A 27,776-nucleotide genomic window follows, 5' to 3' on the forward strand; every position below is an offset into this window, starting at 1 on the left:
TCTAGTTTCTAGGCGCTGACGGCCCTTCCAGCCTTCCGAGGCTTTCTTGGAATCGTCTAGTAACTATGCCATCACAGAGACAGGTTTCGGGAAATCCAAGGATGGATGAAGCGGTGACAATTGAGAAGTTAAACGCCACCTGGGCTGAGGAAGGTGAGTCGTGAGAGGAAGAAAGTTCTGGGTTTGCCCTGAGGGAGGTGTCCTGCAGGCAACTTGATATACACAGTGTTCGTTCTTAACCCTACGCACCGGCCCCTCCATCAGCACCAAAGCCGTCCCTAAAGCCGCCACGTTCTGGACCCCCGCCCCGCCCATTTTTTGACGTCAATCTGCGGCGCTGCATATCGGCTTTCCTCTAGTGATGCCTGCCCGGCGCGCCGCCGCCTCTGCTCGCTGATAGGCCGAAGCCGTGGAGTGCTGGCCGCGGATTGGCTGCTCCCGGCGGCGGGCTGCTTTTTTTTTTCCCCCTTCCCCCGCCCCCTCCGCGCCCCAACCGTGAGCTTGTCGGCCCAAGATGGCGTCGGGCGAGGTGTCTGCGAGCGAGGGCGAGCTGTGGCAGAGCTGGCTTCCTAACCACGTCGTGTTCCTGCGGCTCCGCGAGGGCCTGAAAAGCCAGAGTCCGGCCAGAGCGGAGAAGCCGGCTTCGCCCTCGTGCCAGCCGCCGCCGCCCCACTCGCTGACGAGGAACCTGGTCTTCGGCCTCGGAGGGGAGCTGCTCCTGTGGGATGGGGAGGGCAGCGCCTTCCTGGTGGTTCGCCTGCGCGGCCCCGGCGGCGGCGGCGGCGGCGGCGTGGAGCCCCCTCTCTCCCAGTACCAGGTGCGACCCGTGGCCGGCACCGCACTCGGCTGGCTCGCCTCCCCGCCTTGGCTGCTCGTCGGCCGCGGGCGTGCGAGCGGGTCGAGCCCTTCGGGAGCCTGCGGCGAGCAGGTCCCACCCTTCGTGTTTGGTTACCGCGCTCTCGGGCGCTCGCGCCTGGGAGAAAGGAGGGGACCGCGAGGCGATAAATGGGCGGCGCTCTGAAGCCGGCAGCGGGGCCGAGGTGTTTTTAGTGGCGTGGCCGCAAGAACCCTGTTTAAAGCCGGGACGCGTTCCTTTGGTTTACTGTGAGCGTCAAGGCAAGTTTGAAAGGGCCAGGCCTGGCGTGAAAGGGAGTCCTCTGTTTTTTTTGTGTGTGTGTGTGTCTGCTTTTTGCCCCTTTGGGCGCTCACTGGTTTGTTGCGGTGCTGGGAACTACCACACACCGTTAGCACACCCATGAGGGAAAGGCACGCACATCCCCTTCCCCAAGGGGAAACACAGGAATCCGAACTCTGAGCTAGGTCCTCAAAGCTTTTTGGTTTTTAATGAGCAAATGAACGGCATGTGAAAGTGGATAGAGTCAGAATGTAGTCTAGACTTGCTGTGACTAAACGTGACTTAATTGAAGTGTTCGTTTGTAGTAAACTGGTTCTCTCTTAAAGACTTTTGTTTGTTTGTTTGTTTGTTTGTTTTAAAGCCAGGACTGGTGGCACAGGTCCTTAGTCCCAGCTCCCCGGAGGCAGAGGCAGGAAGAGCTCTTCGAATTTGAGGCCCACCTGGTCTACATAATGAGTTCTAGAGCTTCGTAGAGAGGCCCTGTTTCAAAAGAAAAAGGGGGAAGGAAGCAAGCAAACAAGAAAAAAAACAAACAAATAAAACAGCATTCGTTCTAATGTATGAGATCTGCTGTGTACCCCGGACCAGTTCTTAAGTGATTTGATGAAAGGTGCAGCCATACCTGTTGAGAAACTAGGTCAATGTTTACATAGCTACCTACTGTAAAATTTCCATTAAGAATAAGTATCAGGTGGGCTGCAGAGATGGCTTATTAAGAGCACTGGCTGCTCTTCCAAAGGTCCTGAGGTCAATTGCCAGCAACCACATGGTGGCTCACCATCTTTAATGCCCTCTTCGGGCCTGCAGGTGCACATGTAAGCAGAGCACTGTATACGTAATAAATAAATGAATCTTTAAAAAAAAAAGGAATAAGTATCAGAAATTGACACACTATTTCAGTTACTTAATTATTCTCTTTTGAGTTATAGAGAACAGTCCACCATATGTAGCTCAATTGGTCTGTAATCACTATGTAGCCCAGGCTGATCTGGAGCTCCTTCCCCATTCTCTGCGTGTTAGAGATTAAGGTCTGAGGCAGGCCAGCCTCTGAGAGAGAGGGAGGGATGGAGAGAGGGACTGTGTGTGAGAGAGAGAGAGAGAGCATAGAACAGTGACAACTCAGTTACCAGGCGCCACAACAAGCTGTGTTCAGTTAATAGCATTCTTACTGCTACTATGTAGCATGCAATGTGGTAACAATTACTTTAAAACTTTCATTGTATTTTCTTATTTGTAAACACCAAAACAGAGGCTAGATCTACTTATTTTTGAGACAGGGTTTCTCTGTGTAGCCTGCGCAGTCCTGGAACTCACTAAGTAGACCAGCCTGGCCTCGAAATCCAAGATCCGCCTGCCTCTGCCTTCCTGAGGGCTGGGATTGCAGGCATGCACCACTGGCTTCATATTTATATTTTTTTATGTCCAGCCCTTGACATAAACCTAGAGCAGCAAGAGCTCTGTAATATTTGGTGGCTTATTTTTTGTTGTGTTGTTTTGTCTTGTTTTGTCTTTCAAGACAGGGTTAACAGCCCTGGCTGTCCTGGAACTCATTCTATAGGCCAAGCTGGCCTCAGAAAAATCAGGAGGATCCTGATCAGAGCTGGGATTAAAGCCGTATACTACCACTGCCCAGCTCTACAACAGGCATTTAAAGACACATGGGCCTACATATACAAAAACAATTAGAAATCTATATTCAAAAAAAGCTTTATTTAAAAGGATTTTGGCTTACCATGATTCTCCATACTAAGGTAAATAATATGTTGACAATCTCATCATTATTTGCTAAGAATAAAAAGAAAATAGAAATCTAAAATGGTCATCAGAAAAGAAATAGGAAGTACAAGTGTAAAAGCTATATGATGCATGGCTAGTTAATAAAACCCCCTTAAAATATCCATCTTTTATAGATGAGGAGCTGCAAAGCTCTTGAAGCTAATCTAGGGTATCACTTTGTATCCTTGGGTGGCCTGGAATGCAGGGCCATTTGCTCCCCTGTGCTGAGAGTAAAGGTGTGCACCATCATGCTTGGCCTGGCACTATTCTTTGTCCTACACTACTGTTTAGAAAATGATTATCTCTTTTTGTTTTGTTTTGTTTGTTTTTTGAGACAGGGTTTTCTCTATGTACCCTTGGCTGTCCTGGACTCGCTGTGTAGACCAGGCTGGCCTCGAACTCATAGCGATCCGCCTGTCACCACGCCCAGCCCTAAAATGGTTATCTTTTAATACTTCTGAGTTTGTTTGTTCACTAGGTATCAAGAGTCTACTTGATGCCAGGAACACAGAAGAAAGACAAATCTCAAGTAGTGCCTACTAGGTTATGTCAGGGGCAGGTTTTAAAAGAATATTTAGAATATTAAGAACTATGGGATTAAGGCTAACACACAGAGACCCTGTCTGGGGGGGTGGGGGCGGGACTATGGGATTATCCAGAGTGTGCTGTGAACTACAGAAAACATGCTTTGGTTCCCTGGCCACGAGATCAGGAGTAATTTTTCTCACTTTTTAAAGATTAAGTTTTTAAATTTTTTGTTTATGCATGTTCTTCTGCATATGTGTGCATGTATCATCTGTGTGCCTGATACAGAGGACAGAGGTTACAGAACTGGGTGCTGGGATTTGAACCTAGGTCTTCTGGAAGAGCAGCCAGTGCTTGGAATTAACCTCTGAGCCATTGCTCTAGCCTTAAGATTTTTATTTTAAAGTGTATGAGTACAGATGCTTCAGGAAGCCAGAAGAGGGTGTCCGATGCCCTGGAATTGTAGTTCCAGGCAGTGTGACCTAAACTCGGGTCCTCTTGCAAGAGGAGCAAGTACTTTTAGGGGCTCAGTCATCTTTCAAGCACCCAGAGATAACTTCTTGGGGACTAATCAGTTAGTGACACAAGCGTTAGTACTTATCCAAATGCTGTTATTTTATAGCTTTAGAAAGTTAAAGCATGACTATGGTTTCAAGTAACCCCCAAATATATTTACATTAAAATTAACTATTTTTACTAAATTGCTTTAATTTTCAGAGATTACTTTGCATAAATCCACCTCTGTTTGAAATTCATCAAGTCTTGTTAAGTCCAACACAACATCATGTAGCACTTATAGGAGTGAAAGGACTTATGGCATTAGAATTACCTCAAAGATGGGGCAAGGATTCTGAGTTTGAAGGTGGAAAAGCAACTGTGAACTGTAGGTAAGTTCTATTTCCATTTAGTTTTTTTCTATGTAAGTTGCTAAGACCAGAGGTTGTTGAAATGTACTTCAGATGCTACTATTGGAGCATTCTCACTTGGTCCTGCAGACTGAATTCTTGTGGTGCTATTATTTTAATATATTTTTTAAATGTGTATGAGTGTTTTGCCTTCATTTAAATGCACTGCTTTTGGCCTGGAAGGCAGGAAGAGTGTCAGAGTTTCAGGTGGTTGTGAGCTGCCCTATGGGTGCTCGGAGCCGATTCCTGGGTCCCCTGCAAGAGCAGTATGTGGTCCAAACCCTGGGCCCCCTTCTCAGGCCCTGTTGTTACTATTTTTAAAGGATACTGTAAAAAAAAAAAAAAAAGAATAAAAAAATAAAGGATACTGTATTAATACTTATTTGTAACAATATCAGTCCCTTATTTTTATAAAAATAGCTGCAAGTTTGTAGTTAGGTTCATAGATTAAGAACTATGTACAAAATGAACCACAGCACAGATCTGTCGGTCAGCGCCTGAGCTCTAAGACGCTGTTTATATGTCAGCCCATTTTCTGGTCTTTGCAGCTTTTACTATGACGTCATAAATGTGCTGTGCCTTAGAAGGTACAGCAGTTGGTCAGGCTGCCAGGTATTTAATCACAGGAAGACAAAACATCCAAATTCAGGCTCACGCTGCTTCAAAGTTTCAAAAACAAAGCAAAGGCCGTGTGGGTCTTAATACCTAGTGTGACGAAGCTGCCAGTTAACTGCCTTCCCGGCTTCCTCCACACAGGCTGCGGGTTTTTATACACACGCACGTGCACACATGCACAGATAAAAACGAGTAAATAAAAATCCAGGAAAGTAGGAGTCTAAGACAGCTACCAAAAAGGATCTAAGATTTTTTGCCCAGACTTTTTGACTCTGTAACTTGAACTGCTTAATGTTTAGGTCACTGTCTTGTCAATTTTCAGACTAGTCATCGCAGCATCTGCCCTTACAGTTCCCCGTCTCCATTACTTAATACAAGGACCAAACAAGAGGCAATGTCAGCACACTTGTTACTGTATAAACTGGGCGTGACAATACACAAATGTAATCCTAGCCCTCAGGACACTGAGCCAGGAGGATTGCTGTGAGTTCAAGGTCAGCCAGGCCTCAGCTAGAGCTATATATAGCAACTCCCTGTCTGAACTAGCAAACTACAATGTATAACATATTTCTCTATAGTGTAGAAAATATTTGCAGTGTGATTCCTGGGATAGGTTCTTTTGAAGGCCCTCAGTGTCTTAGCAGGAAAGGAACAGTGTGGAAATAGATTAGAGCATGTTTCACCCAAGTTCTACAAACAAATGTTTTTGAAAATTGTCTTTATTTTAGCACCATACCGATTGCTGAGAGGTTTTTCACCAGTTCTACCTCTCTAACCCTGAAGCATGCTGCCTGGTACCCAAGTGAGATGCTGGATCCCCACATAGTGCTGCTGACGTCAGACAATGTCATAAGGTAATCATTGCCTCACCTAGTCAGACCTAGTTCCTTACTATTTGTTTACCGAATAACTGCGCAGGACAACACAAATAAGTCACTGAATATCCTGATGGTTCTATCTGATTAGAAGCCATTCTCTTTTTCCCCCTTTGATGAGACAGTGTCTCACTGTGGCTCAGTCTTCTGTTTTCTTTTTCTTTTAAATTTTATTTATTATGTATACAGTGCTCTGCCTGCATGTACACCTGCATGACAGAAGAGGGCATCATATCACATTATAGATGGTTGTGAGCCACCATGTGGTTACTGGGAATTGAACTCATGACCTCTGGAAGAGCAGACAGTGCCCTTAACCACTGAGCCATCTCTCCAGCCCCAATTTTCTGTTTTCTAATCACGGCTTTACTAATATTTCCCTCCCTGCTGAATGATTTATGATTGATTCTTGAACCCTTAATGGCAAGCTTTCTGCTTGCTTTTAGTTATTAAAACTACTGTTGTCACTGGGCAAGTATGGTGGTGCACGCCTTTAATCCCAGTATTTGGTCTATAACTCACGTGGCCTCCTAGTGGTCCTCTCACCTCAGCCTCCCAGTGACAGAATTAGTGTGAGCTACCCTGCCTGGCTTCAAAGAGAACTTAAGTACTGGTTTTGTTTGGTTTTGTTTTTTTATAGAATTTACTCTCTCCGTGAACCTCAGACACCTATTAAGGTGATTGTACTTTCAGAAGCAGAAGAGGAAAGTTTAATACTCAATAAAGGGTAAGTTTTTATTTGTGTCATAAAGTAATTGAGCTTATTAAGAATATAAATGCAGTTTTACCAGTAACTGCCAGAATTTCCAGAGGTGAGTTTTCGCGTCTGTGGTAATATAACAAGAAGTCACAAATCTGAGTGTCACTGTAACCAACAGCTTAATCTCTTTTTAGGAAAAATTCTAAAATATGGCTTGTAGGCTTCAGGCTTTTTAAACCTACTTTATCTGAGGTTCTTTAATGCCTACACCTCCCTTCCAACCCACCAACCTAGACAGGAGAGAAAAGAGGTTAATGGGAACAGGAGAAGCAGGCCTTCTTAGACTCAGTTCCTTGGGGCAGTTCCACCCTTCATAGTCAGGATTTCAGCAGACCTGTAAACAGCAAACCAGCAATTCAGAAAAGGTGACTGTAACTGCAGCAGCCAGAATCCAGAGCAGCAGCGGGAACACGGGACCTTGAAGTGTTCTCTGGAGCATTTCTCTCTAGGAACATCTTGAAACAGGTTATAGGCCCAAATTATAGGCAATGATGCCAAGACCAAAAAGCCGCAACCTCTTGTTGGGGGGGGGGGGAGTATATATATTCTCCCCCCCACCCCCCCAGTTGCCAGAGAATAAGCAATCACCTGCGCTCTCACAAGTCTGTTTCCCATCCCACACTTGGGATCAAAACAAAAACACGTTTGCATTCACTACAATGACTGGCAGAAGCTACACATCCTAAGATTTGAACAGTTGTAGAAATGGTGACAGTGCTGGGCTGGATGGAGAGCGACCAGTGCACTCTGTGTGGGCAAGGCAGGTTGCTAAACCCAGCCCTGGGATGGACTAGACTCAGTCCTTCTGACTAATGTGGGTTTTGTTTTGTTGAGACAGGGTCTCTCCGACATACTCCTTGCTATCCTGGAACTTACCATGTGGACCAGGCTGGCCTCGAACTCACAGAGATCCACCTGCCTCTGCCTCCCGAGTGCTGGGGTTAAAGACGTGCACCTCTCTGCCTGGCCTTTCTGTTTATCTTGTGCTTCCGCCTTCTTTTGTTTTCTTACCTACTACATGTCCTGGCTTACACTTACCACAAATGGAATCATTATTTGAACTTGCAAACCCAGTCTTCTGGCCTCCTGATCAGTCTTTGTGGTGAGCACACGCATGGCCACATGCAGTGCACATGCTTAGCATGAAAGCTAGCACTTCGGGAATTTCCATTCAGTTAGTTATCTTCAGGTTTAGCTTTTGATGTTCTAAATGTAATTTCTTGAACATTTTATACATCTTTATTCTGTATTTGATAGTTTCAATACTTGGAAGTCCTAGTGGGAGTGATGGTGATATATTTAAATCTGAGTTCTTGGGGCTGGAAAATGGCTCAGTGGTTAAAAACATTGACTTCTCTCCCAGAGGCCCTGAGTTCAATTCCCAGCAACCACATGGTGGCTCACAACCATTTATAGTATGATCTGATGCCCTCTTCTGGGCTCCTGGTGTACATGAAGATAGAGCACTCAAATAAATAAATACATAAATCTTTAAGTCTCTGTTCTTTTTTGACACACGGTCATGTTGCTTTTTTCATCATTCCATCATTGATGATCACTTACTGTGAACTTGTATTTACTTGATCTTCAAGTGTGGGAATATTGAGAGGCTGGGTTGGGTATATATTTCCCAGAATGCATTTGTGTCTCCTACGGCTAAGAGCCATGGATTGCTGCAGCATGGAACTATTTACACCCTGGTTGTTCCAGCACTGAAAGTCTCACGTGGAGAAATACAGCGCATCATCTCCTTAATGGGGCGGACTTAGCTCAAAGGTTAGTCCTGGTGTTGAGTCAGGGCATTGTCTGTCCTGTAGTGTGCTTCTGGGGCCAAGCTAGTTAGGTGGCAGTGGCCTTTTGTTTGTTTTTGGCAGGCACAGTTTGTATGTAAGAGACAGTAGAGCAGATGTCGTGTTAGAACCCTGCTCTGGCACACCTTTAATCCCAGCACGTGGCAGGCAGGGGCAGGTGGGTCTCTGAGGCCAGCCTGGTCTACAGAGCGAGTCCAGGACAGCCAGGGCCACACAGAGAGACCCTGGCTCAAGAAGAGGAAAGGAGCTCTGCCAGCATCCACCTGTAGTTCGCCTGGTTCCAGCCTTTACCACTTGCTTGCTTTGGCATCTGGGATGATTTTCTAATTGTATTAAGCTTCATTTCTGTGACTAAACTCCATGCATATAAAACATTGGCAGTAGGATTTCTTGGGTTATTGTATAGAGAGAATGGGATCATCCATTTACAAGTGCTCGGCAACCTTGACTATAGCTGGCCGAGTGGTGGAGTGTTTACCCAGCGTGGGCAAGGCCCCAGGTTAAACCTCTAGTATGGTGGGGGGGGGGAGATTGCCTTTGTGTTGCCACACATTCATACCTACTTCCTGTCAGCCAGTCTGGTTTCTTGTGGCATGATATTTGATGCCATTGTGAACTGTAAAAACCTGGTTCAGCCAGCCCTAGCACACACCTTTAATACAAGTGCCTTCTGTGCACAGGATTTAATCAAGTTAACCCTAGGTCAAGAGGCGGAGCAAGAAGCCAGCTGACAAGGATTTAAGAGTAAAAGGGAGTTTAAGACTGTGGATAAGAAGGGCTTTGGACTTTTGGAGCTTTCAGCTAGCAAGCCTTTGGCCTTGGGTTTTTTTGGCCTTTTCCTCCTGGGCTGTCAGCTGAGCGAGTGAGCTTTTTGGGGCTTTTTCCGCTGAGATGTGAGCTGAGTAGGCAAGTCTGCTGGGTACTTTCTCTGCCTCTCTGAGCTGGCAGGGTTTCTCTCCAGCATCTGGCTGCTGAGTCTTTTTTGGTAAAATTGAACGACTGGGATTTTCATTCTTTAAAACAACAGTATCTATTGTGTGCACATACTCTCACGTTGCGTGTGTGTGCACATACTCTCACGTTGCGTGTGTGTGCACATACTCTCACGTTGCGTGTGTGTGCACATACTCTCACGTTGCGTGTGTGAGCACATACTCTCACGTTGCGTGTGTGAGCACATACTCTCACGTTGCGTGTGTGAGCACATACTCTCGCGTTGCGTGTGTGTGCACATACTCTCACGTTGCATGTGTGTGTGCCCATGCACTCACGTCGCATGTGTGTGCGCACTTGCTCTCACGTCGCGTGTGTGCGCGCATGCTCTCACGTCGCGTGTGTGCGCGCATGCTCTCACGTCGCGTGTGTGTGCGCGCATGCTCTCACGTCGCGTGTGTGTGCGCGCATGCTCTCACGTCGCATGTGTGCGCGCATGCTCCCACGTCGCGTGTGTGTGTGTGCGCGCATGCTCTCACGTCGCGTGTGTGTGCGCGCATGCTCTCACATCGCGTGTGTGCGCGCATGCTCCCACGTCGCGTGTGTGTGTGTGTGTGTGTGCGCATGCTCTCACGTCGCATGTGTGTGCACATGCTCTCACGTAGCACTCGTCCTGCCTCAGCCTTCATTGCTCCTGAGTACTGGGACTGGGCAGAATGAAGCTTCAGCTAATGTGAGTTAGGAGTTATTTGGATTTCATTAACTTCTGTATTCCATTATGTTGCTATTTCTTGTCTTCTGATACCATATAATTTTCCATGTGATAAACCAAAATACGGTGTTTACGCCTTGCAGTGGTGTTGATTGTTTACACTATGTTATTATTTTTATTGTAATTTACCCATGTTTATTGACCTTTTATTAAATAAGAATCACTTGGACTAATAAGTTGTCCAAAATTGTAATATACATAGGCATGATGGTTTCGTAGTCCCTACCTGACTATATAGGTATTGTTTATCTATTTAGGGAAAATGGAGAAAGCATTATGGAGAAAGTCTATAGCCTGTTTTCAACACAGCAGCCAAAAGAATGCTCCTCTTTCAGTCAGATCTCTCCACTTCCCTGTTTCCTCACTTCACTGGTTTCCGTGTCTTTACCCTGGGCCGTCTGGTGACCACAGGCTTGCCCCTGACTTCTCTCCCCTGAGCCGTCCGGTGACCATAGGCTTGCCCCTGACTTCTCTCCCCTGAGCCGTCCGGTGACCATAGGCTTGCCCCTGACTTCTCTCCCTGGGCTGTCTGGTGACCACAGGCTTGCCCCTGACTTCTCTCCCTGGGCTGTCTGGTGACCACAGGCTTGCCCCTGACTTCTCTCCCTGGGCTGTCTGGTGACCACAGGCTTGCCCCTGACTTCTCTCCCCTGGGCCATCTGGTGACCACAGGCTTGCCCCTGACTTCTCTCCCCTGGGCCATCTGGTGACCACAGGCTTGCCCCTGACTTCTCTCCCCTGGGCCATCTGGTGACCACAGGCTTGCCCCTGACTTCTCTCCCCTGAGCCGTCCGGTGACCATAGGCTTGCCCCTGACTTCTCTCCCTGGGCTGTCTGGTGACCACAGGCTTGCCCCTGACTTCTCTCCCCTGGGCCATCTGGTGACCACAGGCTTGCCCCTGACTTCTCTCCCCTGGGCCATCTGGTGACCACAGGCTTGCCCCTGACTTCTCTCCCCTGGGCCATCTGGTGACCACAGGCTTGCCCCTGACTTCTCTCCCCTGGGCCATCTGGTGACCACAGGCTTGCCCCTGACTTCTCTCCAGGCTCCCGGTTTCCTGGCCTCTGCCGTTCCTTAAACATCATTACCCACCTCAGACCCTTTGTGTGTGCTGTTGTACCTCAGCTGCTGCTTCCCCACATAATTAGACCAGTGCCCTGACTTCCTCAGACCTTTGCTCAGATGCCAACTTCTCAAAGTCCTCGTGTGCCACACAGGCTTACTTTAAACAGCACTCCCACCAACACCACTCTTAGGAAATATGACACATCTATAATCTCAGCGCTCAAAAGGCCAAGGCAGAAGTATGGTTACGGTTCTAGTGTGTGGCCTATCAATAAAACCAAAAGTAGCAACAATGATAACAAAAATCATTTTCTGAGTGCATTGTTTATTTATTTTTACTTTTTTGTTGCCAGAGAGCAGAGGCCTTCTTTAATATGCTGGTATATTTTATGAGCCTAGAACAGTACATGGTACATAGTAAGTGGTAAATGTTTTTGGAATGAATAAATTTGTGTTCATCTGGTGTTCATGTTTTCTTCCATTTTTTGTATTTCTATGTATGTATTGCTTGTCTGTCTATATTTATTTATTTATTTATTTTTGGTTCTTTGAGACAGGGATTTTTCTGTGTAATTCTGGCTGTCCTGGACTTGGTTTGTAGACCCAGTTGGCCTTGAATTCACAGTGATCCACCTGCCTCTGACTCCCTGAGTGCTGGGACTACAGGTGTGTGCCACTACACCTGCCTTGTGTGTTTTCATTTAAAGTATTTCAAAATTAAATTTTTTCACACCTTTTTATAAGAATTTGTTTATTCAATGTAATAATTTTTGTTTTCAACAAATTTTTTTCCAAATCTCTGCAGAAGGGCGTATACAGCATCCCTCGGAGAGACAGCAGTGGCGTTTGACTTTGGGCCGTTAGCAACCATCTCAAAGAATATATTTGGGCAAAAGGGTAAAGAAGAATTAGTTGCATATCCACTGTACATCCTGTATGAGAACGGGGAGACCTTCCTGACCTATGTCAGCCTGTTACACAGGTGAGGGGAGGCAGTAGCCAGCATCTCTGTCCACATCGCCATCTGTCCGGTCCTTTGTCTCTGTTTTTTCTTTCTGGTGGTGGTAGTGATTACTGGGGATGGAACTTCTGATGTTGTCCCACCAAGGGATGCCAGTCATGTCCCCTGAATCTCCCAGGCCATCTTCAAGGGCAGATGACATCCTCCTAGACTCCAGCTCTGGGAGCTGTGACAGCAGAATCAGGAGTTAAAGGACTTCTCTCAAAATGTCCTTCCAAAGTCTTGTCCTAGATTATGTAGGACTCTGAAAGGAGGAAAGAAATTAAGCAGAGCAAAAATACGAACTCTGTTCAGGCATTGCTGCTTTCCTTTCAAAGAAAATATCTCAGCTCAAGAGTCAGCATTGTTGGAGTGTAGGTGGGAAAATGAAAAGAACAGGTTATTTGCAGCTGCAGTCGCTGAAGGAAGGCAAGAACCAAAGAGGAGTAGGGACAGTTGCCTCCGTCAACATCTTCCTGACAATGTTCTTATTCTTCCTTTAGCCCTGGGAACATTGGGAAGCTGTTGGGGCCGTTGCCTATGCACCCTGCCGCTGAGGACAACTACGGCTATGACGCCTGCGCTGTGCTCTGCCTGCCCTGTGTCCCCAATGTCTTAGTGATTGCCACTGAGTCAGGGGTGCTGTACCACTGTGTTGTGTTAGAGGGGGAAGAAGAGGATGATCAACCAGTAAGTGGCAGGCTGGTGTTGCTGTGTTTCATATCTTTAATGGCAGGTATATTTCATCGGGCCAGTTTCAGTATAAGGAATTCTAGCTTACACATGACACTTCTGGTATTTTGGAAATTATACATTATATATAAGAATAATTAGCCGGGCTGTGGTGGCGCACGCCTTTAATCCCAGCACTTGGGAGGCAGAGGCAGGCAAATCTCTGTGAGTTCGAAGCCAGCCTGTTCTACAAAGCGAGTCCAGGACAGCCAAGGCTACACAGAGAAACCCTGTCTCAAAAACTTCAAAAAAAAAAAAAAAAAAAAAAAGAATAATTAAGAATCCAAGTGGACAGAAGTTAGAAGATTGCCCATCTTAGGGCACATGAAACTTTTTGTTTCTGACCTTTGTATTAAAGGTTCACACCCTGCACCTAAAAGTTAAATCCTCCAAGTAATAGGCTGTTGTTCAGGCTGGAGAGAGGGCTCAGTGGTTAAGAGCATTGGCTACTTGTCAAGAAGACCCAGTTCAGTTCCCAGCACCACATGTGGCTCACAGCTTTTGTAACTCCCAAGACACCTAACACCCTCTTGTGGCCTACGTGGCCCCAGGTGTGCAAGTGGTGCACAGGCACATAGGCCTGCTACTGTGTATATAGAGTCCTAATAAATGCTTAGATCGTCTTGTTCTAAGTTTTTTTTTTAAGCTTTATTTATTTATTACATATACAGTGCTCTGCCTGCATGTCCTCCTGCAAACTAGGAGAGGCATCAGATCTCACTATAGATGGTTGTGAGCCACCATGTGGTTGCTGGGAATTGAACTCAGGACCTCTGGAAGAGCAGCTGCTGCTCTTAACCTCTGAGCCATCTCTCCAGGCCCTGTTCTATGTTTTTAGGCTTTTTTTTTTTTTAATACATATTCAGAAAAAGGGCATTTATATGCTGGAACCGGAGTTACAGATGGTTGCTGTGATGTGGGTGCTGGAAACTGAACATAGTTGGTCTGCAGGAGCAGCCAGTATACTCAGTATACTCTGAGCCAGAACACCTGCTCTTTAGTTTTTGAGACGATATTTCACTATGTGGCCGAGGCTGGCCTAGCACTTGCTGTGTGGGCCAAGGTGGTCTCTGACTCGAAATTCTCCTCTATTCAACTTTCCCAGTCAGTGCTGAGATGACAGTACTGTGCCCAACTTCCTGTGCACTTATTAACACCATCGTTAATGGTGATTCTTGCCTCTATTTTACTTTGGTTTCTTGAGGTGGGGTCTCTCTATGGAGCCATGTCTGTCTTTGAAACTTGCTGTGTAGACCAAGCTGGCCTGGAACTCCAAGAGGTCAGTCCGCCTGTGCCTCTGCCTCTGAGAGCTACATTAAGGTGTGCGTCACACCCAGCCTGACCTGTATTTCTGTTCCTTGGTAACAAAGGTAAAGACCCCGAGACCATTCGGCTGGCTTTCCCGAGGCTTCTGATGTTTTGTTACTGTTGTTTAAGGATAACAGGAGATAAGTGTTTAAGGATGAGGTAGGAGTAAGTTAAACATGAGAAAGGACTATCTTGCCCGTTTTTTGTTTCTGTATTTACGTACATCTTGAAATTCATATGAGAGGACAGATGTCATGCCTTTTTTCCCCTTTGTGTTTTTAGCAGTCAGAGAAGTGCTGGGATTCCAGGGTGGACCTCATCCCTTCCTTGTATGTGTTCGAGTGTGTGGAGTTAGAGCTAGCCCTGAAGCTGGCATCTGCAGAGGACGATCCCTTTGCCTCTGACTTTTCCTGTCCAATTAAGCTGCACAGAGGTAAGGTTTGTACTAATTTAGCGTTGTCTGCTGTTATCTGTGGGTTTTGTGCTCTCAACTTTTGGAAAGTTAACTGATTCTTCTGGGTCTTTTAGTTACTACACAACATACACCTTATCGTCCTTGTGGCTCCACTCAGATGCTTTATGTATTGTGTGTTTGGGGGTGTGTGTGTGAATGTGTGCATATCGCAAGGTTCACTATCAGAGGACAGCTTTCTGAATGATTCTTTGCATTTTACATGGATTCTGAGGGTCAGGCTTATATGGTGGGCACGCCACCCATTGAGCCACCCTCTTGTGCCACTCAGCTGTTTAATGACTTTTCTTGATCCTAACTAAAGTTGATTTCACAGCCTGGCATTGCGGCGTGTATCTATAATCTAAACACTGAGAAGGCTGAATCAGGAGGTTCAAGGCCGTCTCAGATTCTATAGCAAGTTCAAAGCAGTATTCCTTAATAATAAGCCTGCAAAGAGAATTCACTAAGCATGTCTAATGTTTTGAGGAGTATAAATATTAAGTATAAGGACTTGATAGGTGAACACACAATGAGATAAAGTAATGTAAGGTATTTGGTTCCCTTATAAAGATCCACATGTGTCTTAGTTACTGTTGTAGAGAAAAGATACCATAACCAAGGCAACTTTCATTTGGAAAAAAAAAAGCATTTAATTGTGGGCTGGCTCAAAGTTCTGGAGGGTTAGTCTGTCACTTAGTACATAAAGAGGGTTTATTCGAGGGCTTACAGGCTGTATCCCACTGGAAAGTCCAAAACCCAGTTCTTGTTCAGTCCGTGAGGCAGGATGTCTCAGCTGGCCGTTAGTCTACGCCCCAAAGAGGTAGGCTCCAATGCCAGGGAAGCAGCAGTGATGGCACGCAGGCAGGAGAGCCCAGCTCTTCTCTTCCTTGCCCTTTATATAGGCTGCCAGAAGAAGGCGTGGCCCAGATGTAAGGCGGGTCTTCCCACTCCTCTCCCAAGTGCACCCGGTGCCTTCCTTTAGGTGACTCCAGGTGTGGACAGGCTGACAACCAAGAGTGTCCACCACTGCGTCTGTGGAGATCTTGAGTGCAAGCATTTTTCCTTGGTTCTTCTAATGAAAGTAACATGCTCTTGTGAAACTCATTTATGACGTGTTTTGGTTTTTCAGGACAGGGTTTCTCTGTGTAGCCTTGGCTGTCCTGGAACTCACTCTGTAGACCAGGCTGGCCTGGAACTCACGGAGCTCCGCCTGCCTCTGCCTCCCCAGCGCTGGGATCACAGGCGCTGGCTTCTGGCTTGTTCTTATCTGTGCTAATACTTAAGATTTTTGTGACAAAAGTAAAATGGCTTATGTGGTGGCCTTTACCAAAAGTAACTTTTCTATTAGATCTCAACATGAAAGAGGGTTTTTTCCCCCCCCTGTAGATTTTGTTGTTGTTGTTTTTTGAGATAGCCGATTCTCTGCGTAGCCCTGGCTGTCCTGGACTCATTTTGTAGACCAGGCTGGCCTCAAACTCTGAGCCATCCGCCTACCTTTGCCTCCCTAGTGCTGGGATTAAAGGCGTGCGCCACCACGCCTGGCTGAAAGAATATTTTTAAACAATGGTAGATCAGGTGAACTGGTTTTTACCCTAAGTCTCAAATTTATACAAATAAAATTTTCAGTATTATTCAGATAGAGGGATGATTTGATGGCTTGGCTTGGCTGACACAAGGTCGTTTATAACCCAGGCTGGCCTAGAACTCACTGTGTAGCCCAGGCTGGTATGCAACTCACAGCTCTGCCTGCTTGCATCTGCTGAATGCTAGGGTTACTCATGAGCTGCCAAAGGCATCCTTTTGTTTTGTCATTTGTTCTGTTTTTTGAAGTCTTAGTATGCAGCATAGTGGGCTTCAAACTCGGCATCTTGTCACCTCAGCTAGGATTATTGCCATGTACTAATAGACCCAACACCTTTGAAAATTTTTACGCTAAAATTTTTTTTAAAAATACAAATGCTTTATTTAACAGTTGAAGGTCATTCCATGGGTTAAGTGGTGGATATCCAGGACCCAGCAGCAGGGTCAGCGCAACCTCCGGGCCTCTCTTTCTGACTCCAATAGGGTGAACACATCACCTCTCGAACGGGGCCTTTGACGTTTCGGATGATAGAGCGGCTGGTGTCATCCATAAGTTCCACACGCACCTGCGTGCACTGTCCCTGCGAACCGGTCCTGCCCAGCACTTTGGTCACCCTAGCCAGCTTGATGGGCTGCACGCGGCTCGTGTCCATCTGGCAGAGAGCTAGAATACTGTTTTTAAAAACTTCCGTCCAGGCTGTGGTGGCGCATACCTTTAGTCCCAGGATTGTGAGGCAGGTGGGCCTCTGAGTTCTGAGCCAGCCTGGTCTACCAAGAGAGTTCCAGGACAGCCAAGGCAGAGAAACAGAGACATTCTGTCCCATAAAAAAGTTATCAGAACTCCAATATATAAACCAGATAAAACTATGACAGCAACTTTAAACTTTACAACATTTTAACTATGAAATCAAAATTTAAAACAAAATTTTAACTTCAGTGGTTATGAATTATTATTGCCATCTTCTTGTTTATTGGTTGGTTTTATTGATTTTTTTTTTTTAAGAGAAGTGTGTCCCTGGCTGTCCTGGAACTTGCTTTGTAGACCAGACTAGCCCTGAACTCACAGAGATCCACTTGCCTCTGCCTCCTGAGTGCTGGGATCAAAGGCGTGCACAACTGATAAATGGAAATATTTTTTATTACAGTTATCCATTTTATTTTATGTATATGGTTGTCTTGCCTGCATGTATGTCTGTGTACTGCGTTCATGGAGAACAGAAGAGGTGTCAGATCCCTGGGGCCTGAAGTTCCATAAGGTTGTTGAACCACCATGTAGGAACTGAGGTCCTCTGGAAGAGCAGCTGTCGCTTAACCTCTGAGCCTTTCTCCAGCCCTCTCAGAAAATCTTAACTGTGCTGGGGGTGTGGCTAACAGTAAGTGCTTTATACTAGGCTTTGGGTTTAATCTCGTGGACAACATAGACCAGGGCAGTGGCACATGCCTGTAATCCCAGCACTCTGCAAATAGAGACAGGAGGATCAGAAGTTAAAGGCAGTTTTCAGTTACACAGCAAGTTTGAGGCCAGCATAGGATACGTGAGACCCTGTCTCAAAAACGAAAGAGGGAGGTCTGGCCAAAAAAAAAAAAAGCCAAGGACTGGCTGGGAAGGTGAGGGTGCTGTCGCCAAGCTTGGCAACCTGAGTTGGATCCCTGCTCCCATATAGTTAGTGGTGGAGAAGTGACTTCTGGACGCTGCCCTGTACCCTGTGTGCAGACACACTTGCATGCATTGCACTATGAATGTAATTTTAAAAGAGATCTTAACGGTAGAGATATTTATAAATAGCAGTAGGGATTCTAGAGGTGAGCATGGTAGTGTGTAGTGATGCCGGCCGCTCAGGAGACTAAAGTAAGACAGGCCCTAGGTGCAGAGGAGGCTGCAGCTTCTTGTGTCATGACCATCTCAGGCCCTGCACTCCCGGGAGCGCTGATGTCTTCTGCAGGACCTGTGTTGTAGTAGTCGTGTACTTGACCAGCACATGAGCCTCCGTGGGGAATGGCCTTCTGTCCGCAGAGACCTGGGCGGTAGGATCTTAAGACAGTGTATGGAGCGTCCCAGTCCTAAATCCTTACATTGAACAACTGGAAATAAATGTGAAAAGGGTGGGTGGTTTATGGGATGGAAAATATTTTTAGAAAATGACATCTGGGCAGGCATAGTGGTGCAGAACTTTAGTCCTAGCACAGGCAGGGGAGGAGGATCAGTGCGCGCTGTAGATCAAGCCTGATCTACAAGGTGAGTCAGGCCAGCCAGGACCTTGTGAGACACTGTCTCAAGAGAAGTGAGCAAAGAAAATACTTAGGTTGTGTCTGTTGATTTTAATACTTATAAATTTGAAAATGGGATTCAGATTAAAAGCTTTCAAGTCCCTGGCAATGGTGCACATCTGTGAAAATCCTGTGGACAGTTGGTTCCACCGCCGTGTGTTTGTGGGCTCCTGGGGTAAATTCTTCCAGTTTCCTTTGTATCTTTGATGCTCTCACTCGCAGATCCCAAGTGTCCTTCAAGATACCACTGTACCCATGAAGCTGGTGTGCACAGTGTTGGGCTGACTTGGATTCACAAACTGCACAAATTTCTTGGATCAGGTGAGTTACTAACTTTCCGTGCTTCCCGGTAGGTTTCACAGCTTCTGACAAGACTTAGTTTGGAGAAGAAACAAATAGAATCAGTGAAACCAAACAGTTTCTCTGTGTAGCCGTGGGAGGACGATCGTCAGAATTGATAAACCTTTAGGAAGATGCGCCAAATACTAGAATGGAAAAACTAAACTTCAGAAAACAAGTTAGGCTTGCAGAAGTGAGAAATCACAAGGCAAAACTGAACGTGGTGGTTGGAAGGCCTAGATGAGACCGACAGACTTGAGACGAGACTGCTCGCTCAGGACTTCACATGCGAACATTGGTTCTTCATGAGCTTCTTCAAAAACAGCCAGCACTTGATACCCCAGCCCGTGATACCAAAACCAAAAACAGAGAAAACTAGAGGCAGCTGTGTGTGAATAGAGACATATTAAAATTGACTGGTATTTACTCCAGAAATGTACACTTTCTCTGGCATCCAAAACTTTAATGTATTAACATTAAAAATAGAATACAAAGGAAAAGCCATATGATCTTTTCATATATTTAAAAATACTTAATATTTAACATCTTTTCATGTTAAAAAACAGTCAAAGGGGCTGGGTTATACAGCTCAGTGGGCAAACTAGTTTTAGAGAGGAATTTCCTCAAAATAACAAAGAGCACCTATGAAAACGGGAGCGCTAATACCATGCTTAATGACAGACTGAAATGTTTTCTCTTTTTTAATGTATTTATTTTTTTGAAACTTTCATACATGCATAGTGTATTTTGATCATAGTCACACCCCTGCACACATCTTCCGCTGTCTCCTCTCTGATCCATTCCTCAAGCCCCTGAAGTCCAAATTATGCTGTGGTGTTCAGTGTTGTCATGAGTATGGGATCTTGCATCAGGACATGCGCACCTCCCAGCAGCCACAGCCTGTGGGCACTGTCTCACCTCTCCCAGCAGCCACAGCCTGTGGGCACTGTCTCACCTCTCCCAGCAGCCACAGCCTGTGGGCACTGTCTCACCTCTCCCAGCAGCCACGGCCTGTGGGCACTGTCTCACCTCTCCCAGCAGCCACAGCCTGTGGGCACTGTCTCACCTCTCCCAGCAGCCACAGCCTGTGGGCACTGTCTCACCTCTCCCAGCAGCCACAGCCTGTGGGCACTGTCTCACCCTCTCCCAGCAGCCACAGCCTGTGGGCACTGTCTCACCTCTCCCAGCAGCAGCCAGAAGCTCTTTAATAGCTGCTCAGCTGGGGCTTGTTTGATGAGGGCACCTCTGGGAGAAGCAGTGGCTTGAGACAAGAACTTCATCACATTTAACCAGACATGTTAATGTGGAACTTTGTCTAAGCACATTAATTTCTTTCTTTTCTTTTCTTTTTTCTTTCTTTCTTTTTTTTTTTTTTTTTTTTTTTTTTTTTTTTTTTTTTGGTCTTTTTTCTTGAGATAGGGTTTCTCTGTGTGGCCTTGGCTGTCCTGGACTCACTTATATAGACCAGGCTAGCCTCGAACTCACAGAGATCTGCCTGTCTCTGCCTCCCTGAGTGCTGGGGTTACAAGCAGGTGCCGCTGCAGCTGACCACACATTAATTTCTATAATACATTCTTTTGTAGATGAAGAAGATAAGGATAGTTTACAGGAACTCGCTGCCGAGCAGAAGTGCTTTGTGGAACACATTCTTTGTACAAAGCCGTTGCCATGCAGGTAAGGGCCTTCTTCACTTGTGAGACTATTATGGCCATCAGGTTAATCTTTTTCTCATCTTTTGTTTTGTTTTGTTTTTTGAGACAGTTTCTCCGTGTACCTTGGCTGTCCTGGACTCACTTTGTAGACCAGGCTCACAGATCCGCCTGCCTCTGCTTCCCTGAGTGCTGGGCTTGAAGGTGTGCACAACCTAGCCCAGTGCATTTTCTCATCTTAAATTGCTTATTCTAGAGAAGTTTCCCTTATTTCTCCAGGTGTGTGTGTGTGTGTTCTTCTGTCCTAGGAAGGATATAAAGGCAGCCTCTATTTATTAGGATTCTGTTAGCTTTGTGCTTACTTGATGTTTAAGAGTGCATATTCAGCAAACTGTTGATGAGTACAGAGAGGTGCATGGCATGGCTCCTAGGCTTCCTGTCTGGGTAAAGAATAGATGTGTATGTGGTACCCTTTGGAAAAGCCAGCGTATAGAAGAGCAGATCCGGGCACTCCAGAGTGACATCCCTCTTTTTTAATGCTTAGTTTATTTATTATAATTTATTCACATTACATCCTGATTGTTTTCCCCTCCCTCTCATCGTCCCATTCCCACCCTCCCTCCCTCTTCTGCCTGTTCCCCTCCCCTCCTATCCCAACTGCCTGGCGACAACCTGTTAGGTCTCATCAGGATAGCTTGCATTCCCTTCCTCTGTGCACCCTCTAGGCCGCCTTGCCAAGGGGCCTGTCAGATCTCAGCAGCAGTGCCCCCCACACCCCCCCACACACACAGCAGTCCATGGGTTACATCTGAACAGGGTCTAGGTTCCCTGCACGCATTGTCCTTGGCTGGTGCGTCAGTTTGTGCAGGCCCCTGTGTCCAGGTCCGCAGGCCTTGATGGTCTCATGTGGAGCTCCTGCTCCCTCCTGGACCTTCCATCCCCCACTCTTCCCCGCAGCTCTCAGTGCTCCACAGTTGCTGTGTATGGGTCTGGAGTGGTGGAAAATGTCAGCATTGGAGCTGTGCTTCTGACAAACATGGACCAGGAGGAAAAGGTCTGCAGTCAGAAAAGAGACTTGAGAGAAGCAGGCAACACATAGCCATGAGCAGTGAGTGGAGGAGCAGAGCCCAGGAAGGAAGCGTGAGGAAAGGGTTCAAAGGATGGAGGAGAACCCGGAGCCGAGGTGTGATGAACGCCAAGGAGAGGCTGTTTACGAGAAGACACAATAGCATCGGCTAAGCACTGCCAGACCGTAGAGTAAAGACTTGGCAGTCAGTGTGCTGGAGAGATCGGGGAATGACAGCAGACTATACCAACTTGAAAAGTGGCCAGGGCACTGTAGTCTGGTACTGGCTACATGGTATATATACACATCTTCTTTGTATGTGGATTCCATACTGATAACTGTATAGAAGTTCATAGAGATGTGTAGACTGGTTAATTTTAGTGTGATATTTACATGCAAGTTTTAAAAAGCTATATAATAAAGTTTATTTTAAAAAGAACAAAAGGGATGGGCCAGCAGGTCTGTGGGTAACAGCACTTGCAGAGCAAGCTTGAAGATCTGGATTCTAACTGCTAAATGCATTTTAGAAGCTTCATATGATCAAGTCCTGTGTCTCCCTTTCCATGGTCAAAGCACAAACAGTATAGCTGGGGTTTTCTGGTTGCCAGCCTAGATCAGTGAAACCCTGGCTCAAGTGTGTGAGCAGGCACTCGTGTATATGCTGCACACTTACACACAATTCCTGTTACAAAATAAAGAACAGGTTAAGGAAAGCCAGACATGGTGGCACATGCCTTTTATTAATCCCAGCACTTGGGAGGCAGAGGTAGGCAAATAGCTATGAGTTCAGAGCCAGCCTGGTCTACAAAGTGAGTCCAAGACAGCCAGGGCTACACAGAGAAACCCTGTTTTGGGAGGGGTAAGATGGGGATGGGCATAGTGAAAGTTCCCATAAAGCCACAGTGGAGAATGTTTTGAATGGACAAAACATGAGCTTGTCTATAAGCTGAGAGATACATAATGACACTCTGAAACTCTGCAGTTGAGGGCACACTGCTGACACGACAGGAGGTGGCACTGACATTAAGGTGCAGAAATGTTAGACACAGGCAGAGCGGACATGCAGACCAGTTGATAAAGCATATTGGTGGGAACAAGTGTTCCCATTTGAGACCCATGGTTTTCCTCACCCCTGGTGATGGGAAACGGGAACAAGGCTGTGCACGCTGAGGTGGGGAGGTCCTGTGGCAGGTGTTAGGTCGCCGGGTGTGTAATATCCCAAAGCCCTGTTCATTTGGGTTTCTGAGCAGTTTTTATGCCTTATTTGTTAGTGGGGGGAAAGACATATTGGCTGTGTATTTCTGAGTAATTGCTAAGTACCATATAGATTGCTAAATGGAGCTTGGTTTAACTAATCAGAGTATAAATAACCATGTTTGTGGTGGTTACTATATTAACAGTCAGGAAGTCAGAGGCCCCAAAAGGCCATGGGCTGCAGTCATGTAGTCTGTTGGTTCCAGTGCATTTACTGCTTTGTAACTTAACTGTGACTGTCTCTCTGCAGGCAGCCAGCTCCCATCAGAGGATTCTGGATCGTCCCGGACATCCTGGGGCCCACGATGATCTGCATCACCAGCACCTGTGAATGTCTCATAAGGCCTTTACTGTATGACCCGCTCCGTATTCTCCACACAACTCGTTAATTCTGCCAAGTCAAAGCTGGGGGATGCCTAGTAACTAGTTAGAGGCCGCCTCTATGGTGTGTGCTTTGGCTTCTGAATTGAGTCAGTATTTTGACTGAAGGCATTTAGACATGGTGTGTTTGTCTTGTTTTGCCGTCTCATAACTGAGAATCAGTTTTTCTCTCAGGCTGCAGTTTCCACCTCATCTGTGATTACAGCTTTTTTTTTTTGGTTTTTCGAGACAGGGTTTCTCTGTGTAGCCTTGGCTGTCCTGGACTCACTTAGTAGACCAGGCTGGCCTCAACCTCACAGCGATCCGCCTGCCTCTGCCTCCCGAGTGCTGGGATTAAAGGCGTGCACCACCACGCCCGGCTGGGATTACAGTTTTTACTCCTGTACCCAGCTAGAGATTTTTCCCAAGTACAGAGAGATTGAGGCGCTGAGCTACATTGTTGTGTCTGGATTTAGTGACTGTTGCATGTCAGGCTCAGATGTAGGATGTCCTCTCATGCTATCCTGACATGTCAGAGAAGCCCCTCAGGAGTCACTGACCTCTGTGTAATAATAGGAGGTGGCTTAAGCCAGTCACAGGTTGCACAGAGCTCTGGTACAGGTGAGGGTCTGTCTGGTCCCAGATTCTGTACTTAATTTCTCTGTCAGCCGCAGAAACATCAGAATATGCCAACTCTGGGGAAACAGTATAAAGCTGAGTTCATGTATTAAGTTGTAGTCACCATTTTCCTTTTCCAACAGCCTTGGAAGGTCGGGTTCTATAAGGGTAGAAATTGATATGAAAACCAAGCCACTGGGGTGTCAGACATGAGCCCCTCAGTCTCTTGGTGTCTTTTCTGAATGCTAACAAAGGTGTGAAATGCTTGCATTCAGTTATATCCTTACATGCTCTTTAAAGACTTAAAGGCTTTAAGTTTAAAGACTTCCCTTGTTTGACAGGGAAAAATAGTATAGGTATGAATTTTATGTTGCTTTATTTAAAAAAAAAAATACATTAAATTCTAGCAACTTCAAACAAAAGAAATACTAGGAAAATATTTGCCAGTGAGATGCCTCAGCAGGTAAAGTGCTTGGCACTGATTCTGACAACCTGAGTTTAGTTCCCAGAACCCATGTGATATAAAGAGAAAACTGCAGGTTGTCCTCTGACCTCACATGTGTGCTGTAGCATGCTACTGTGTACATGCACATAAATAGTTGTAAAAAACAAAACTTTAAGAGCCTACCATCTTTTTAAAATCCATTTTATACCTACCTTTAGTGTTTTTATTTTTTTTTGGTTTGTTGTTGTTGTTTGATTGGTTTGTTGTTGTTGCTGTTGTTTTTTTGAGACAGGGTTTCTGTGTAGCCTTGGCTGTCCTGGACTCACTTTGTAGACCAGGCTGACCTCTGCCTCCCTAGTGCTGGGGATTAAAGGTGTATGCCACCATACGCAGCTTTGTTTCATTTTTTAAAAACATCTGGTCACACTATCTGGATAATAAAAATATTAATCCCAAAGATGGGAGAAAACTCTTAGAAATCAAGTTATGTAGAAGCAAATAAAGTACACAGCAGTCATCTGGCCCCACACCAGCTCTCATCAATCTAAACTATACTCAAAAAAGAGTTATTGTTGTAGTGCTAGCTGCAATCCTTTGCAAGAAAAGGGCCATGCGGATTGTATTTTTTAGTTGCCTTGGTCTTTTTAAAAAGATTTTTAAGGAAGAGTCTAAAATGCTCAGACAAGTGGCAAGATGTGAGCTTCCCACGATGACCTTTCAGGACACAACATACATTAGTGTACTTTTATAAAAGCCTTTTAGGTCCTTAGGTCATCAGGTTTTGGATTAGTGTGGCTAATGACATCCTATAAGGCATCAGCTAACTCCACAGTGGCCCTGCCTTGTTTATTTTGCAGAAGTACAGTGCACCCAGCATCTCCTCCCCTGCTGTGCGCCCGAGAAGATGCTGAAGTGACAGAGTCTCCACTGCGGATTCTGGCTGAGACCCCAGACTCCTTTGAGAAGCACATTAAAAGCATCTTGCAACGTAGTGCTGCCAACCCAGCATTTCTCAAGTATGGGATTTGGGGCACATGAGTTTTAAGAATGGGCTTTTCATTAAAATAGAAATTGAACCTAGGGCCTTGTGCTTGCTACCAAGTTTTCCTCGCTGCTTTTGCCCCTTTTCTGTCCTTACTATGGTGCAGTGGGAGGGGACACGACACGTGTGTTCAGCTAGTCAGAAGTGGCGCCTGAGAAAGTGCTAAAAGGAGGTGATGAAATAGCTAGCACTGGCCTGTTTGGTTGTTTTAACTGGCTCATGAGAATAATGGCAAACTGTTCTGAAAGATCATCTGAAAAGGACTTGGCTCCCCCTCCCGAGGAGTGTCTTCAGCTTATCAGCAGAGCCACCCAGGTGTTCCGAGAACAGTACATTCTCAAGCAGGACCTGGCCAAGGAGGAGATTCAGCGGAGGTAGTGTCCTGTGTTGAACAGCCAGTCGTCCTTGCTAGGCGTTGGCTCAGTGTAATCGTTGGTGGAAGCCTGGCTTTCCTTTAAACTGTACTACCTCTTCTTTTCAAAGGGTCAAGTTACTTTGTGACCAGAAGAGGAAACAACTGGAAGATCTCAATTACTGTCGAGAGGAGAGGTAGGCATCACAACCAGAGAGGAGAAAACAATGGGGAGTAGTGGTGTCTCACTCGGGATCCTGGGCCACATCGTGTGGACCCCAAGAGGTTCTCATCCCTTCAGGAAAAGTCTCCGGGAAATGGCCGAGCGCTTAGCTGACAAATATGAGGAAGCCAAAGAAAAACAAGAAGATATCATGAACAGGTCAGTGGTCCATGAAGCACCTAGCTGAGCACCCTGCTCAGGATTCGTGGTACCAAGTATTTTGTGCTGCCAGTGTTCACCTACCTAGAGCAGAATGGACCGTCTAACACTCTGTCAGGATGAAGTGTTAAAAAAGACCATACAGTCCCCTAGCCGTTCCTCTGGGGTGTCGCCTCAGACAAAAAAACTTCTTGAATTATAAACTTATAAAATTATAAGCAGTCTTAACGCACATTTCCTTCCTTTTCTTAAGGATGAAGAAAGTGCTTCACAGTTTTCATACTCAGCTCCCAGTTCTCTCTGACAGTGAGAGAGACATGAAGAAGGAGCTACAGCTGATACCTGACCAACTTCGACACCTAGGCAACGCCATCAAACAGGTAAGAATGGGCAGAGGGTGGCCAGCCTAGGCAATACTTCTACAAATGTGAACAGTAAAATAAATGCTGCAAAAATGTGTGGCAAACCATAGCCAAAATACCTATGTTCTGTTTGATACTTGAGGTTACTATGAAAAAAGATTATCAACAGCGAAAGATGGAAAAGGTGCTGAGTCCGCAGAAACCCACCATCACTCTCAGTGCCTACCAGCGCAAGTGCATCCAGTCCATCCTGAAGGAAGAGTAAGTTGATGCTTTCCAGTCATGGGAATGGGGTCGGTCATGACAGAGGCTTAGTGTGAGGGAAACCAGGAGTGCGATGTGATCTTGTGTAATCAAAAGAACATCCTGGCTATGGTTAGCAGTGTTCCCGGGGCTGTGATCAGAGCTCAGGGACAGAGCATCTGTCTAGTGTGGTGAAGCCCTGAGCGCATCACCCAGAAAACACTGCTGTCCACCTGAAACCTTTCCAAACTGTTTAGTATTAGCAAACCTTTTCTTCTTCTTTTTAAATTTTTTTATTTTGGGGGGAAGGGGCAGCTTTGTTTTTGTTTTTTTGTTTTTTATTTTCTTTAGGTTTTTTTTTTTTAGACAGGGTCTCTTCTGTGTAGCCTTGGCAGTCCTGGGGTCTCTTTGTAGACCAGGCTGGCCTCAAACTCACAGCAATCCACCTGCCTCTGCCTCCTAAACAAACCTTTTTTTAACATCTAAATTCTTAGAACTCGCTCGTCATGGTGGTGCAGGCAGAGGCAGGTGGATCTCTTGCGTTTGAGCCCAGCCTGGTCTACAGAGCTCCAGGACAGTCAGGGCTAGAGACCCTGTGTCTGGGTCAGGGAAACCTTGGAACTGAGTGCCGATGGCTCACCTGGTTTGGTGGTTTTGCAGGGGTGAGCACATAAGGGAGATGGTGAAGCAAATCAATGACATCCGAAATCATGTCAACTTCTGACACGACCGAAGTCAGCACAACTGAAGGCTTTCAAACCCGTGCTGTAAAACAAACAGGTAGCACTATCTAATTTACAAAGAAGCATTTTGGATAAATTTTGGTGTGGTTTTCTTTTGTTATTCCTTTTGTAGTATTTCAATAAATTTTTATCCAAAATCTTGACTTTGCTTTGTAATTAAAGCCTATGGTCAGTTATTTTCTGTAGTTCTGGGACATGGGCTCCTGCTGCACATGACTAAGAGCTGCATCTCAGGCAGCCAGAGCCCTCGGTGCAAAGGAGAAGGCCACACAGTCTACTCAGCAGCAGCTCTTTTAATTTGAACACTTTGTTAAGGCCATGCCTTCAGCACAAGCACGCCTGCAGTCCACTCAGGGCAGAGCTCAAGGTCCACAGTTCCGGCCTCTGCTGCTCATGTTCCTTCCA

General features: G+C 46.0%; 1 protein-coding gene and 1 pseudogene across 6 annotated transcripts; one reads left to right on the forward strand and one right to left on the reverse strand.

Annotated features, from left to right (window-relative positions):
• Window positions 1-20: 20 nt before the first annotated feature.
• Window positions 21-27,508, forward strand: NUP88 (nucleoporin 88). Of its 5 annotated transcripts, none has more exons than XM_084761336.1 (17): window positions 21-153; window positions 4,154-4,323; window positions 5,685-5,810; window positions 6,472-6,558; window positions 11,979-12,155; window positions 12,677-12,863; window positions 14,496-14,646; window positions 18,739-18,837; window positions 20,439-20,529; window positions 23,075-23,176; window positions 25,105-25,263; window positions 25,538-25,663; window positions 25,773-25,838; window positions 25,943-26,023; window positions 26,277-26,403; window positions 26,528-26,646; window positions 27,289-27,508. In XM_084761336.1, exons 2-17 carry the CDS (start codon window positions 4,250-4,252, stop codon window positions 27,350-27,352), a joined length of 1,836 nt encoding a protein of 611 aa, XP_084617462.1. In that variant the 5' UTR covers window positions 21-153; window positions 4,154-4,249; the 3' UTR covers window positions 27,353-27,508. The 5 variants fall into 5 exon arrangements, with proteins under 5 accessions (XP_084617462.1, XP_084617459.1, XP_084617460.1 ...); XM_084761333.1 differs by lacking the exon at window positions 21-153 and adding an exon at window positions 333-817; XM_084761334.1 differs by lacking the exon at window positions 21-153 and adding an exon at window positions 333-817 and having other exon boundaries at window positions 14,499-14,646.
• LOC311585785 (small ribosomal subunit protein eS28-like) lies at window positions 16,606-18,732 on the reverse strand (annotated as a pseudogene). The gene has a single exon. The product of its transcript is annotated as a small ribosomal subunit protein eS28-like (transcript).
• Window positions 27,509-27,776: the final 268 nt, after the last annotated feature.

Source organism: Acomys minous (assembly GCF_964271855.1).
Source record: "Acomys minous genome assembly, chromosome: 16".
NCBI classification, from domain to species: Eukaryota; Metazoa; Chordata; class Mammalia; order Rodentia; family Muridae; genus Acomys; species Acomys minous.